This window comes from Mesoplodon mirus, assembly GCF_964341445.2.
Source record: "Mesoplodon mirus genome assembly, chromosome: 3".
In the NCBI taxonomy this organism is placed as follows: domain Eukaryota; kingdom Metazoa; phylum Chordata; class Mammalia; order Artiodactyla; family Ziphiidae; genus Mesoplodon; species Mesoplodon mirus.
The window spans coordinates 196,040,150-196,053,948 of record NC_138978.1 but is presented as its reverse complement, the minus strand read 5'-3'; the positions used below and the strand labels follow the sequence as shown (position 1 = coordinate 196,053,948).

At 34.9% G+C, this 13,799-nt stretch overlaps 1 protein-coding gene across 4 annotated transcripts in view; it reads right to left on the bottom strand.

Moving 5' to 3' along the window:
• Positions 1–4,734: 4,734 nt before the first annotated feature.
• PTPRC (protein tyrosine phosphatase receptor type C) overlaps positions 4,735–13,799 on the bottom strand; it is a 124,941-nt gene continuing 115,876 nt past the window's right edge. For all 4 annotated transcript variants that reach the window (XM_082612987.1, XM_082612988.1, XM_082612989.1 and 1 more), the window contains 6 exons: positions 12,425–12,558; positions 11,187–11,321; positions 9,453–9,575; positions 9,055–9,230; positions 7,398–7,533; positions 4,735–5,873 (listed from right to left, as the gene is read on the bottom strand). In XM_082612987.1, coding sequence (XP_082469113.1) covers positions 5,598–5,873; positions 7,398–7,533; positions 9,055–9,230; positions 9,453–9,575; positions 11,187–11,321; positions 12,425–12,558 — 980 coding nt within the window. In that variant the 3' untranslated portion in view covers positions 4,735–5,597. The remainder of the gene's footprint in view (positions 5,874–7,397; positions 7,534–9,054; positions 9,231–9,452; positions 9,576–11,186; positions 11,322–12,424; positions 12,559–13,799) is intronic.

The window sequence follows — 13,799 nt, the reverse complement described above, 5'->3', positions numbered from 1 at the left end:
TTCCCTGGTGGCGCAATGGTTGGGAGTCCGCCTGCCGATGCAGGGGACGCAGGTCCGTGCCCCGGTCTGGGAAGATCCCACGTGCCGCAGAGCGGCTGGGCCCGTGAGCCATGGCTGCTGGGCCTGCGCGTCTGGAGCCTTTGCTCCACAACGGGAGAGGCCCGCGTACCGCAAAAAAAAAAAAAAAAAAAAAAAAGATGATGTAAAAATAACCATTGCTAAAATGTTCCACAGAGTGTTACCTTAAATAGCTAGCTAACTGTTCTTTGCTATTATCTATGAAGACCCACTGCAATGTATGAGAAACGATGGGAGATTTATCCCCCAAGTCAGTTCAAAGTAACTCAAAGCAGATACTAGATGGCCAATGAGCAAGTTTAGCTTTTATTTCTGTTAATTATGATGAAATTATCCAAACTTTTAGTTTTAAATCTTCTGCATATTCTTTGTTTTCCAGCCCTGTCTTTAGGTTAAGTTGTCAATGCAATGAAAGCAAATAATTATTAAATATAAATGGAAACCCCTTTATAAAGGGATTTACTACATGTCAATTTCTTATAAATGTAATAATTCAATTCTCTCCTTTGTATTGTATAACTTATAACATATGACAAAAGTCATGCAATGTAATTCATGAGGGATGATTTCGTCTGAACTAAGGAAAAACCTCAATTATGGATTACCAGGAAAAATTCTCAGTGCACAGTTATCTAACATCTTGAGGAAACCCCTTCATTGAGCCTGTGTTAACCAATGACGGACAAGTTCTGTGGGTAACTGAACTCCATCCCATCTTTCATCCCAAATATTGACAACTTTCATCCTCACCTCACAGAGTGTCCATGGTAGGATTACACAATGCATAAAAATTCAAGAGCATATTTTTATTCTTTGACAGGTCATCAGCCTCTACTTGTGGGATTTGCCTCTTATATCTAAGAGTTACCATTGAGTCCAACAAGTTCTCCTTTCCTGGAAAATTAAATATAATATCCCAGAGGTCCCACTTTTACTAAGGTAAAAAGGTGCATATGAGTCAAGAAAGCCCTGGTTTTTCTAGAGAGAAATACCTGTGTTCTTTTACATAGGAAGTTCACTTCCAGGTCCCTGGCATCCTAAGTTTGGAGACAGCTAAATCAGAAGAACTGAGCTCCCTTGGACTCACTCTCTAGAGATAGAGAATGAGTCATACTCTCCATAAATGTGGTTTGCATTTTATGGTGCCCTGTTAACGTGTTTTAAAAGCTGATTGATGGGTACTCTGACAAACATACTGAAATGTGATCTAAACAGAAAGAACATGTTCTGATTACCAAACTAAGAGACAATGGAACAATGATATTTGTGATTTATTGTTGGGTTTTATTTCCTGGCACTCACTTTGGTGATGAGGTGATCTTTGTTTCTATGCATTATGGGAACAAACCTTCCACAGGGATGTTTATGAGTGTGTTTATTTTTGTAAAATAACTTCAATGTTGTGAGTTCAGCTAAGCCTACTACATCATACAGCGTTGTTGAGAGCCTATATTACACGTGGTTTTGTTTTTGTTTTTGTTTTAATCACGGGATAAAGAAAAGACAGAAAATAAGTTTACACTATTTTTTCCACTAATTTTTCAAAACACATGAACAAAGTTGATACTCAGGAAGGCAGAAGAGCAGAAGGTTATAAACACAGCCTATGGTGGCAGGAAGAGCTGGTTCAAATCCTGAGTCTGTCACTTACCAGATGTGTTGGAAGATGCCAGGCACCAAACTTTTCCAAGACTCACTTCCTCATCTATAAAATAGAGATATAAGTGTATAAAATTTGTCATGAGAAACAAATGCAGATAAAATAAATAAAATGTCTGGCATGAATTATGCCTCAATAAATGTTAGTTATTATAGTAATAGTATTTTTATTTATTAAGAAATGATACAGGGACTTCCCTGGTGGCTCAAGTGGTTAAGAATCTGCTGACACGGGTTTGAGCCCCGGTCCAGGAAGATCCCACATGCCGTGGAGCAACTAAGCCCGTGCGCCAGAACTACTGAGCCTGCGCTCTAGAGCCCGCGAGCCACAACTCCCGAAGCCCACATGCCTAGAGCCCGTGCGCCACAACAAGAGAAGCCACCACAGTGAGAGGTCCGCACACCGCAACAAAGAGTAGCCCCCGCTCGCCGCAACTAGAGAAAGCCCCCACGCAACAACGAAGACCCAACGCAGCCAAACATAAATAAATAAATTTATTTTTAAAAAAAAGAAAATAAAGAGATGATACAGGTTGTATACCCTTTGATTTGGTTAGTATTGATCCAAGAAAATGTAAAGAGAAATGTAAAGATGTTTACAAAAGAACGATTACAGTAAATGGACCTTTAGCAGAATAAATCTTTTCACCCTAAATAGGAAATGAAAAAATCCCAATTTTGAACTTGTCTCTTTGAAGAAACTTCAGGTCCTTCCAACTGTAAAATCTGTATAAGAGGACGAAAGCACAGCCTTTTCTACTCATTTGAACATATATTCTTTTAAGTTGTGCATTTTGAAGGTCTTCATATCAAGAAACATGTTGCAATTAGCCAGGGCAATTACCACTCACTTACTTAGACCTAATATAGTGCTATGAGAACATTTTTTAACAAGTCTCCAGTGTAAATTAAAAATTAAGATCAGTCCTAGTTAGTTATAAGAACTAATAAACTTCATATTCAGTATTTTAGCAGGAAAAGAGTAAAAATAGATATGGAAATATCACTGTATAAGTATTAGAGCTCTGAGTAAAAGCTAAAAGCTTACATTTTAAAAATTATCATTGCAAAGACATTTTGCTAATCACTTCATACAGTTTTACCATTGCAGAGAGATATTAAAATGTATATTTTTTTTCTGCAAATATTCATTTGTTATATGTAAAATATTAATGTCTTGGGAGCTCAATTTTGAGAATACTGAGTATTTATATCTTTTACTCCCAATAAATTCTGGTACCAGAAATAAAATAAACAAACTCTAAAAGAAACATAACATAGTTTCTTTCTGTCTAATATATATATAATGGAATCCAAGCCTTATCCCTAAAATGGACCAGGCTTTATTAAGTTGGAACTTTTTGCTTAATTTTTCTGTCTTGGCATTACTAATGGCAGTGCCAAGCTTTATAAATTGAATTTTTTATATAACATGAGAGATTCCCTAGGAATGCAAACTGTAGTCATAGACATAGGTCTATAATTCACATATTATTTTATTTTTTAAGATAAAAATCATAGACATATGATTCCACTTTCTAATGCAGTGGACCCCAACTTCTGAGTGATACATATTCTCACAGAGTAATGGACCTTCTGACTGGCCTCTCCTCCAGCACTTCCTTTATTACCACTTCTCACGTGCAGAAGAAAAAAATGTTTCTAGCTTGCTCCTGTTAAACTGATAGAAATTACCATTGCTCTATTATCTAAGTATTTATTTTGTGTCTTCTCAAAAGGATAAACTCCAGTGACAAATACACATTTAAAACACACAACATCCACATTTGTAGATAAACAAGGACTTACTGTATAGCACAGGGAACTATACTCAATATCTTGTAATAACCTATAAGGGAAAAGAATCTGAAAAAAATATATATATATATAATATGTGTATATATATATATATATATATATATATATATATATATATATATATATAATTTGCTGTACACACCTGAAACTAACACAACATTGTAAATCCACTATATTTAAATAAATTTTTTTGAACTTTAGAACTTTTGCTGTTTACACTTTGAAGCAGTTCACAGAAAAAATAGACACATATGACGCTAGTCTACTGAATTTGAGAACTCTAAATTTTAACTACATTGTCTAGTAAATGGCGACTGATCAAGTTTCCGTTGGAGAAACCGATGCACATTGTTTGAATGAGTAATGAGAGAAATGAAAGCAAGTTTTCTTTCTTTCTGGAGCTCGTAGCACATGATTCCCAACCCCCCTTTTTTTCATTCGTAAGTAAAGAGATATAAGTAAACAATGTAAGTTAGAAACTACTGCTTCATTCTAAAATTCACATCTTTTAATATGTTAACGGCAAGGTATTATACAAATATGTAAAGACTTATTCTAATTTTGTGTGTATAATAAAAGAATTAGAAGGATGAACACAAGACAAATGTGAGTTGAATGGAAAACAATTGATAATGTATTGTTGAGATATTTAAACTCAATCAGGAGAGTGAAGATGTAGAGAACCAAGCCAACTTAGAGGCAGTGTGTGACTAATGTAATAAACTGATGTAAATTCGATAAAAGTTTTGTTTATTACCTTTTCTTGAATTTTTTCTAGCTCTCAAACAATTATTAGACTATAGATCTTTAAAAAATAAAATCTATAGAGTTGTTCTACAAATGTTAATTGCATAAGCCTTTATTTCAATATCTGCTTACATAATTCATGTATGAACATGTGAACACTTATGTACAAGAAAAGATAATGATTGGATTTCATTGTTGTTGTTATCAATTCCTGGTAAAAACAGTATAAACATTTGAGAAATTCAAAGTAAATGCACTTCAGTGAAAGGCAAGGACAAATTTTACCATAAAAATATTAATATGCAATATTATATATCTCATATCAATGTCTTATTCCATAAAAATAGCTACGTTAGGCTTTGTATGTAAATATTTAAAACAAATACATTTGCATGACTCAATTTTTGTCCTAAGGATTGAATACAAATTGCATTTGTTTAAAGATGTTTATTTAAGTTCAGTTGTAACAAACATATAATTTTGGGTCAAAAGTATCAAGCAATGAATTTCACATATTATACAGATAATAATCTATGTTGCAAAATCGTAAACACCACATGAAGATAACAAGATAGGCTTTCTTGAAATTTTAAATTAGATTAAATAAGCTTGAAATATTGTACTAAATGCTAACATACGGAATATAAGATTTCCGAATGTTAATTTAGTTAACTTTCTTATAGTAAATATACACACCTACTATTTTATGTCTATTTCTAGAAGTAACATAGTAAACTATAAGATATATTTCAGTAGAACAAGGAGGCCATCTTGAGGTCATTCTAGAAATGTACATGTTATTCTTACACAGATCCCACACACAATTTATGATTTAAAAAAATACAACCTTTGAGCAAAGTTAATATTTTCCGTATAAAATGTTATGTTTCTTAAAAAAAAACAAAAAAAAGCAAAGTTTCTCAAGAGCATTTAGATTTACTTGAAAGCATCCTCTCTCTCTCTCTCTCTCTCTCTTTCTCTGCCTCTTTGTTTCTGTCTGTCTGTCTGCCTCACACACACACACACACACGCACACGCACACACACACAAAGACTACAAAGAAGTTGTTTTTTGCTGAATGATGGATAAAATTTAAAATAAGTATAAGACTGTACAAAATGCTTCAGCTAAACTGTCTTAAATATTTTTCTACAGTTGTAAAAGAGAAACTTCCCACAAATATTGGTCCATGCACTTCATTAATCCATTGCATATCTATTTTGTCTTTCTAGTTCTAGAAAAAATAGAAATAACATTTATTGTGAGCCTTTGAGTTGCCCCATGTTTGTCTTTTCCTATGCACTTTGAGTTAAAACTGGACTCGCTGGACCATTGGCGGAATGTTCTGGCCCCTCAGCACCACTTGCAGGTTTGGAACTTTCATCCTCTTTATTTCCTTCAGGGGTCTTATCCTGGGCACCAGGTGGACTCACACAGTTAGCATCCTGCTTTGACTTGTCCACTTCATTATCAAATTCAATTTTATCTTCTTGTTGGTTGTTTTTCTTCACCTGCCCATTCTGGGCAGGGAAGGTGCTAGCGATGACGTCATACAGGAATTGATATTGCTCCTAATAAAGGGAAGAAGGAAGGAATTACACAAAAGAGGTTTATGTCATTACTTTTACATCAGATGAAAATTAGCAAAACATAATCATTTACTTGGGGAAGACCTGGGTATCAGAAAACAATTCTCATGTGTTTTCATAAAAAGAACATTTTAACTGGTTTACCCTCCTTATAGTTCTAAAGGACTGACTGCAGGGCAATCTTCAGAATTTACCTTGTAGCCACACCAGACTGGTGTTCGGCCCCCTCGCAGGCCATGTGGGGTGTCTGATTCCCAAGCTTTTTCAAAGGAAGCCAATTTTGGTGCCCACCCTCTTGGTTCATTCCTACATATCATTTAGCATCAGATCAGGAGTCACCTGCTTCAGGAAGCCAATCTGATCCCCTTGGGTTAAATTCAGTGCCCTCATTCATATCCTTCTAATAATTTCTTGTCATTTCACTTACTACATTGTTTAATAAATAACATTGTTTAATAAATTTAATAAATAAAGTGTGTTTTCCTCACACTAAACAATGAGTCTCTTAATGGTAAAACACATAGCAGGCACTCAATATACTTTTAACATCAATACATGCAAGCTCAAGGTCATACATAAGTAAAAGCTGCCTATATTTGAGTGAGTAGTTAAGTTTACTTTGTTACTAATTCCCAGACCATCATCTGTGGTCACTACCACTTACAAGGGACACAGCTTAAATTGATTACAACAATGCTCACTCATTATCCTCTCTGTATCCACACGTCTTTGCAAGGTGACTTTGCAGGCCCTTTGGACAAAGGTTGAGTCTATGACCCCATCCCTACACCTGAGCTGGCCTTGTGAATTGTTCGGATCATAAAATGCAGACGAAGGCATGTTCCAGTCCCAAGTCTGGCCTCCAAGGGGTCTTATTCTGCCCCTATGAACCCTGCTGCCTTTATGGGAATGTGTCGGGCTAGGCTTCTAGATGAGGAGAGACATGCAATCCACTCATCCTTATTGCCACAGCTAAATGCCAGCCAACTGCCAGCCTAGTGGCAGTCAAGGTCTTTTTGGACAAGCCAAATTGCAGTGGACACATCAGCGACAGCACACATAGCCGTGAGCCTGGTCCAGGTTGGCTAAGCCTAATGTGATCAGCAGGACTCTTCAGCTGACCAAACATATTATTGAATTATAATAAACGTTATTTTTTTTTCAGTCTCTAAATTTTGGGGTGGTTTGCTACACAGCAACACAAATGGATACAGGATTAAAGGTGGGGGAACTGAGGGAATCCATGAGCTTTTAAAAACATGTTCTTCAAGAACCACCACCACAAAGTGTTGGCAAACTCCAGTTAGGTCTCTTATTTATACTAATAATAATTCAATGTGAATTATCATGTAAAATGGAATTTAAAAGAGAAGACTAGAAAAGTAAATAGAAAAGAAGTAATGGAAAGGAGAGGATCAGAAGAGGGGGAGGGGAGGGAAGGAGAGAGAAGAAATCGTCAAAATAATAATGCAAAACATGTTAAAAGCAATGATGAGGTATACTTACAAATGTGGGAACCATTCCTGGCCTAGCTTTGCGTAGAGATTTTACTGCTTGAAAAACATCTATCACTTCTTCTGTTTCTGCACTTTCCAAGAGATTTAACAAAGCACAAAATATTCCTGTTTGTTGAGATCCATCCCTAAAAAAGAAAGAATAGATTAAAAAAATTCTACATTATATGGAGAAAGTGACATTGGAATAAAAATTGAAAGAGAGAGACAAGAATACATGCTTCCATTTCATGTTTACTGTAATTATTTTATTCCAATCTCTTAAGAAAAAAGCATTTCTGCTAAGTGCATGTTTTATGCAAACGTTTTTCAATTTGGGAATATAATAGTCCTTTCGTTTAAAAAATATTTGTCGTAAGGTTTAAAAATATACTTTCTTCTATTAGTACTTTACCAATTATAATGCACTTTAATTTACATCTGAAGTTGTAAAGACAAATATTATAATATCCGCCAGATAGATGAGGATACTGTGATTTAAGGAAGATAAAGTCATGGCTAGAAGCTGATGAAACCAGAAATACTGGACCTGATATTTTGTAAATTACTAAACCACATGCTTTTTCTCCTCTCTTCTGCCTCTCCAGTGTTTTTTACAGATGTTAACACTTCTGCACCAATAGAAAATTGATACCTAGTGAAGTTACTAATTAAAGAGAGGGCAAACAAATTACTTACCAAACTGTGAGAGGTATGTTACATTATAATAAAAATTCAATTTAAAGAATTTCTTAATAGCAGAACTTTATTTATTGTACATAACAAGGAACATATAGTAGGTATTCCACCATTCCCTAAGAAACACATACAGTTTTAAAGCCTAAACTTCCCTTCTTATTTTTCTTTCCATGTAAGTTTTACCTTTGAAAACTCAAATAAATGCCAAAAAGTAATATCTGTCTAAGGTCCTGATTATAGTGTATACAATTCTAATAATAATAATGAAGGTTTCTCAAAAATTCTAAAAGCCCTTTGCTAGATTTACAATTCTCATTTTACTTTACTATTTTTCATTTCTAATTTACTTTACCATTTTTTATGCAAACATTTTATATCACACACACTTCTTTCAATATATCTTATTTAAGGTGTATATTTATCACAGATGAAAGTAAGGGTCTGCATAACAGAAGTTAATCAAATCAAGTATTATTATGTATATTATTAAAATCTTTGCCTTTGAGGTCCATTTAGAGAGTCAGGTGATGGGTTTCAAATCGAAGCTGCTAAACATTGAGATTTCAGTTTAATAAATAGCTTAAGATATGTTTATTGGAGGCAAAACATTCAGTCTTCTGGATTTTGCTGATGCCTAATAACGTGGCTCAATGCACTTAGGCAGAAATTAAATGCAACATCCATCCATCCGTCTGTCCTTGCATCCTTCCATTCATTCATTCATTCAGGACATGTGACATTCCAGGTTCATAGCCTAACAACTTTGCACTAAAATATAATTATTTCTACTGTATTTCTATAATAGTTATGCCGTGGGAGCACATGGGAGAGAGTGACCGACTCCCTAAAAGGCTTCCACTGCAGTCATGCATTTTTATCTGTTAGGAGAAATAGAATTTAACAGAAAGTGCAAACCAAGAGGTCAAGAAGGATGCTGATTTTTAGAGCACATTCCATCAAATCCCACCCACCTGCAGTGAATGAGGAGAGGCACATTCCTGTGAAACTTATTCCCTTCGGTGGAATTCTTGGGAAGTTTCTGTTTGAGATTCTGAATCATTAAGATTAATTCTTTGGGCTCCACAGGCAGTTCTTCTCCATTCCAGTTATTAAATTGGTACTGGTACACAGTTCGTGGATCTTTCCTCTAAAACAAGAAGGGGGGGAACATGAACTCGAGTGAAGCTCAGACCATCTGATAAGTTGATAGTCATGTTTTCCTCACAGTTACTTTCATTTAAATCATTTAAAAATTGTATTCTGAGAACATTATAGAGAGAGTTGCTTTGTGTTCATAGAATGGTTTTTATTAGCTTTTCAACCAGATCAGTTGTCCCAAAGATACATACTCCTGAAATTGTTTGTATACCTTGGAATGTCTCAGTTCAAATGCACGGATGGTATAGGCTGAAGATTTATTGGTGTCCTTCATATGAACTTCTATGTCTCCATATGTTTGCTTTCCTTCCCCCCAGTACTGAGAACAGGCTTCCTAGAGAAGAAAGAACATGATTCAACATCATCTGCCCAAGGGTTCTGTTTGTTTTTAAATGCCCTCAGAGTACCTCTCTCTGTCTTTGCTCTATCCCTGTCCTCTTTCTCTTTTCTTCCCTCTGTTCTATTAAATTTGAAATTACAACTTGTGCTCTAAAATTGAATCTTAATCATAAAGATCTAAAATCTATTTGAAGTATGTTGGACATCCATTCAACAAATACATGGTGTTGCTTTGTGCAAATCAAGGGAACCTAGGGATACCTGAGGTGGCCAGGGCACCACAGGAATGGCTCTGCCATCCCTGGTGTAGATCTCAGATTTGTTTTTCCCTTCCTTCCATGTCCTCACCATCACCTTTTCAAAATGGTTGGATTGACCTGATGTTGGTCATGACCCTTGAAATAACTTAAGTCTCTCTGTTCCTCCAGGGGTCCTTGGGGAAGGAGGTTACACCTCTTGGAGCTTTGTCTCTATCTTGTCTATGTCAGTTGATTGAATATCCAAGGAAAGGGTTAGATTGAAGAACAGGTGGATCACAAGGGTATTTCCTCCTTCTTCAAATGGTTTTCCACCAACTACAGTCCCACAGTTGCTGATCATGATAGGCATTCCTGCCCACAATCCCCTTCCATTTCCTGACTTTCCCAATTTAGATGAAGGAAAAGATTGCTAGAATTCCACGTTGAAAATCTGAACATAGATTTCTTTTTTAAAAAAGAAAAAACAGAAAGATTAAAAAAAACCTATTTTCTATGTACAAGGGTACATAGGGAAAAGAGAGAGAGAAAAAGAAGGCATATAGTATAATGCGTACTTATGAGAATATTTATTAAATAAGCTTTAACATATGTCAGATAATGTGTTAGGTGCTAAAATTAAGATGTACTGCCAGGTAAATTTTGATAACTTGAGGTATTCGGAAAGGCTCAAATACATGTAACAGGCATTAGGCAGAAGATCAAATTAGATTTCAGGTTCACCTCCAACTATAGAATTTTATGACAATAAATATTACATGGATATAAAGAAGACAAGATTTAGATAAATTTTCCAGAGTTTTATCGTTCTAGAAGAACGGGATCAAAATGGGAAGAGAAGGCACATTTAGATACATAGAATGTCAGAAAATCAAGTCAATGATGAACACAAATGAAGTGTTAAGATTCAGTCAGTAAATCTACTTGTCCAGGGTGGAAAGTATGGAAAACATAAACATATGAGGAAAACGGAAAGATACATAGGGCTCAATTATTGAGGGTCATAAATATCAGACTGAGGAGTTTGGTTTCTATCCTGATTAAAAAAAAAAAAAAGGAAAATGTGACTGTTTGTTGTTTTTAGCAGAGGGTGACACTGGGATTGCTGTGCCTTATATGATCCGTGAGCAGTAGGCAGGGCTGGTGAGGGGCAAACAGGAGAGAGGGTCAGAACCCGAATGCAAAACTTTGGAGGCCAGTGCTCGGATGGAAAACGGGGAGAATGAACAAATGGAATTGTGTGACAGACAGATCAAAAGGACTCAGGTATAGTGATCAAGTAAGTAATCCAAGAATGAAGAATCAGATTTTAGGGCAGAAAGACTTAAAAGCTTCTTAAAAGTACAAACCTGGTCTCCATTCTTTAGCTCTGTCAGCATAATAATCACCTTGACTTTTCTTTGGAATATCATTTGCCAAAAGTCACCAATGGTCTCTTTCAGTGGTCCCTGAGCTGCAATCATCACTTCAGGTTTCCAATAACTCTTTAAAAAAAATAAAGGTGAGACTTAGTTACTAGTGCTGGAGAGCGAACAGTGTATGCTTAAAATAACTGTTTGAAAGTACAGTCACTTAATTTGATATCAACGCTGTTACCTAATATTAAGATGCTTAGGTCCAATCCTGTGATAAACCATAGTGGAAAACGTATTAAAAAGATTATATATATATATATATATATATATATATATATATATATGCACCACTTTGCTGTACAGCAGAAATTAACATGACATGGCAAAGCAACTATACTTTAATTTTTTAAAAGTGAAAAAAAAAAGATTCTTAGGTCCAAAAAACAATGTGATATGTATATATAAGATCTTTACTTAGTTAATGATAATACCTGACTAATAGTGTGAAATCAAGTTTAGAAGATATTATTTTAGAAAACTAAAAATTTTTCCTTCCAAAAATACCATTTTTTTCCACTGGAAAGCTTACTGTGATGGTAAAAAGAAAAAAAAAAGCATAAGCATTTCAAGTTATCTTCATCATGTCTCTAATTTATATTTATATATTCTTCTGCTATCTTATAATTAATATTCTATGAATACATATCAATATTTTGAGAAAACTGAGAAAAGAAATAAATTCAACTTAGTGTACGTGCAAAAAGTATTTACTGAATTACTAAAAGTTCTTTGTTTGAATTCTCAGTGTATCAAAAAATATATATGTGACGCAGACCCATTTAAATATTCAGAAAATCGGAATGAAAAGTCTTTAACTATACAAATATGCAAATTTAGGTTTGCTTACAATTTGGGTATATGAGTAAGTATAAACATTTTCAAATACTTGCTTTTGCTGAAATGTCATTATTTTTCAAATTATATTATAGTCATGTTTGTCATAAACTGTAACTAATAGCATTGTTTTGTTTTGTATCGACTCATTAGGTTTTAACATCTGAGTGTTGCAATAAGTAAAGATATAGCATTAAAAGTGGAAACTCTCATGTCAATCAATACATAGTTATGGTCAAGCTCATCATTCTTTTATAGAATCACTTAATGCATGGCCATAATAACATACATATATTTTTTAGAGTCGGACCTTGGGTTTTGGAAGCATAAGGACCTACCATTACAAAGGAGGCATTGATGTATTTGCTCGTCTCTTCTGAGTCACTGTCATCATCAGAGGACTCATCTGAGTCGTGCTCACTCTCCTTGCTCATCTCCAGTTCATGTTTAAGTGTCACTCTGTTAAAGTCATCTACGCAAAACAAAGTAGCAGTCAGTCTTCCTTTAAAGGCTCCTAATCTCTGGTTGATCGTCATGTGGAAATTAGAAAGTCACTTAGAAGTGACAGATAACATGATGTACATGTATTGATCTACAAGGAATGAGATGCTGCTCCATTTTTATTGATTAACAAATTAATTTTTAAAAGCCTAATAGAAAGATCCCAAGAAAGTTCCAGGAAAAAATATAGACCATAACTCTATGTCATAATGTTCCATACGATTATGCAATCTTTGATATATATACTATAGCTTTCCATGGAATATCATCATGCTGATGGATAAAAGTTTTAAATATATATATATGTTAATAAAATACATAGCTTAAGTAAAATCCTAATTTCTCAATTATATCATATTAACATTCAATTAACAATCTTAATTAAATTGGTACCTCAGATAATTATTTCAACAAGAAAAGTATTTAGTCCATAATTTCTTACTGTTTCTCAATGTCTTTCATTTATAATAACCTGATCAAATGATCTGATTAGCTACATCACCATCAATTCCATTTTTTTTTTTTTTTTTTTTTTTTTTTCTGTACGCGGTCCTCTCACTGCTGTGGCCTCTCCTGTTGCGGAGCACAGGCTCCGGACACACAGGCTCCGCGGCCATGGCTCGCGGGCCCAGCCGCTCCGCGGCATGTGGGATCTTCCGGGATCGGGGCACGAACCCGTGTCCCCTGCATCAGCAGGCGGACTCTCAACCACTGCGCCACCAGGGAAGCCCCATCAATTCCATATTTTAAACTATATTCATAATGACCTCTTCTGTAATTAACTATGTCAGCCATGCATTGATCCGATTTATTTGGTTGTTCAGCCTATTACCTTGGGTTATATTTTCTCCATGCTAGTTTTAGTGTACACAACTGAATAAAATTATAGTTGTACCAGGCGTGGTCCTATCAATATACTTAAGTAGCAAAATTCAAGTCTTGAAAATGATGCTTATTTTGATCTGTTAAATTTGATGATTTATAGTATATTTCCCGTCTACTTTTAACCTCCTTGGTGTAAGGAAGTGATAAACAGAAAACATAAAGGGAACAAAAGGATGTAATTTTGCTATTTGGCAATTACCCTGGAGTAAATAACTGCAATAAACTGAAGATGAGCGAAAACTGATAAAGAGGAGTTGGCTTTTTTCCCTCAGCTTCAGAAGTTACGTCTTTCTGAAAACCCATTTCTGAACTAACTGGCACAAAGAA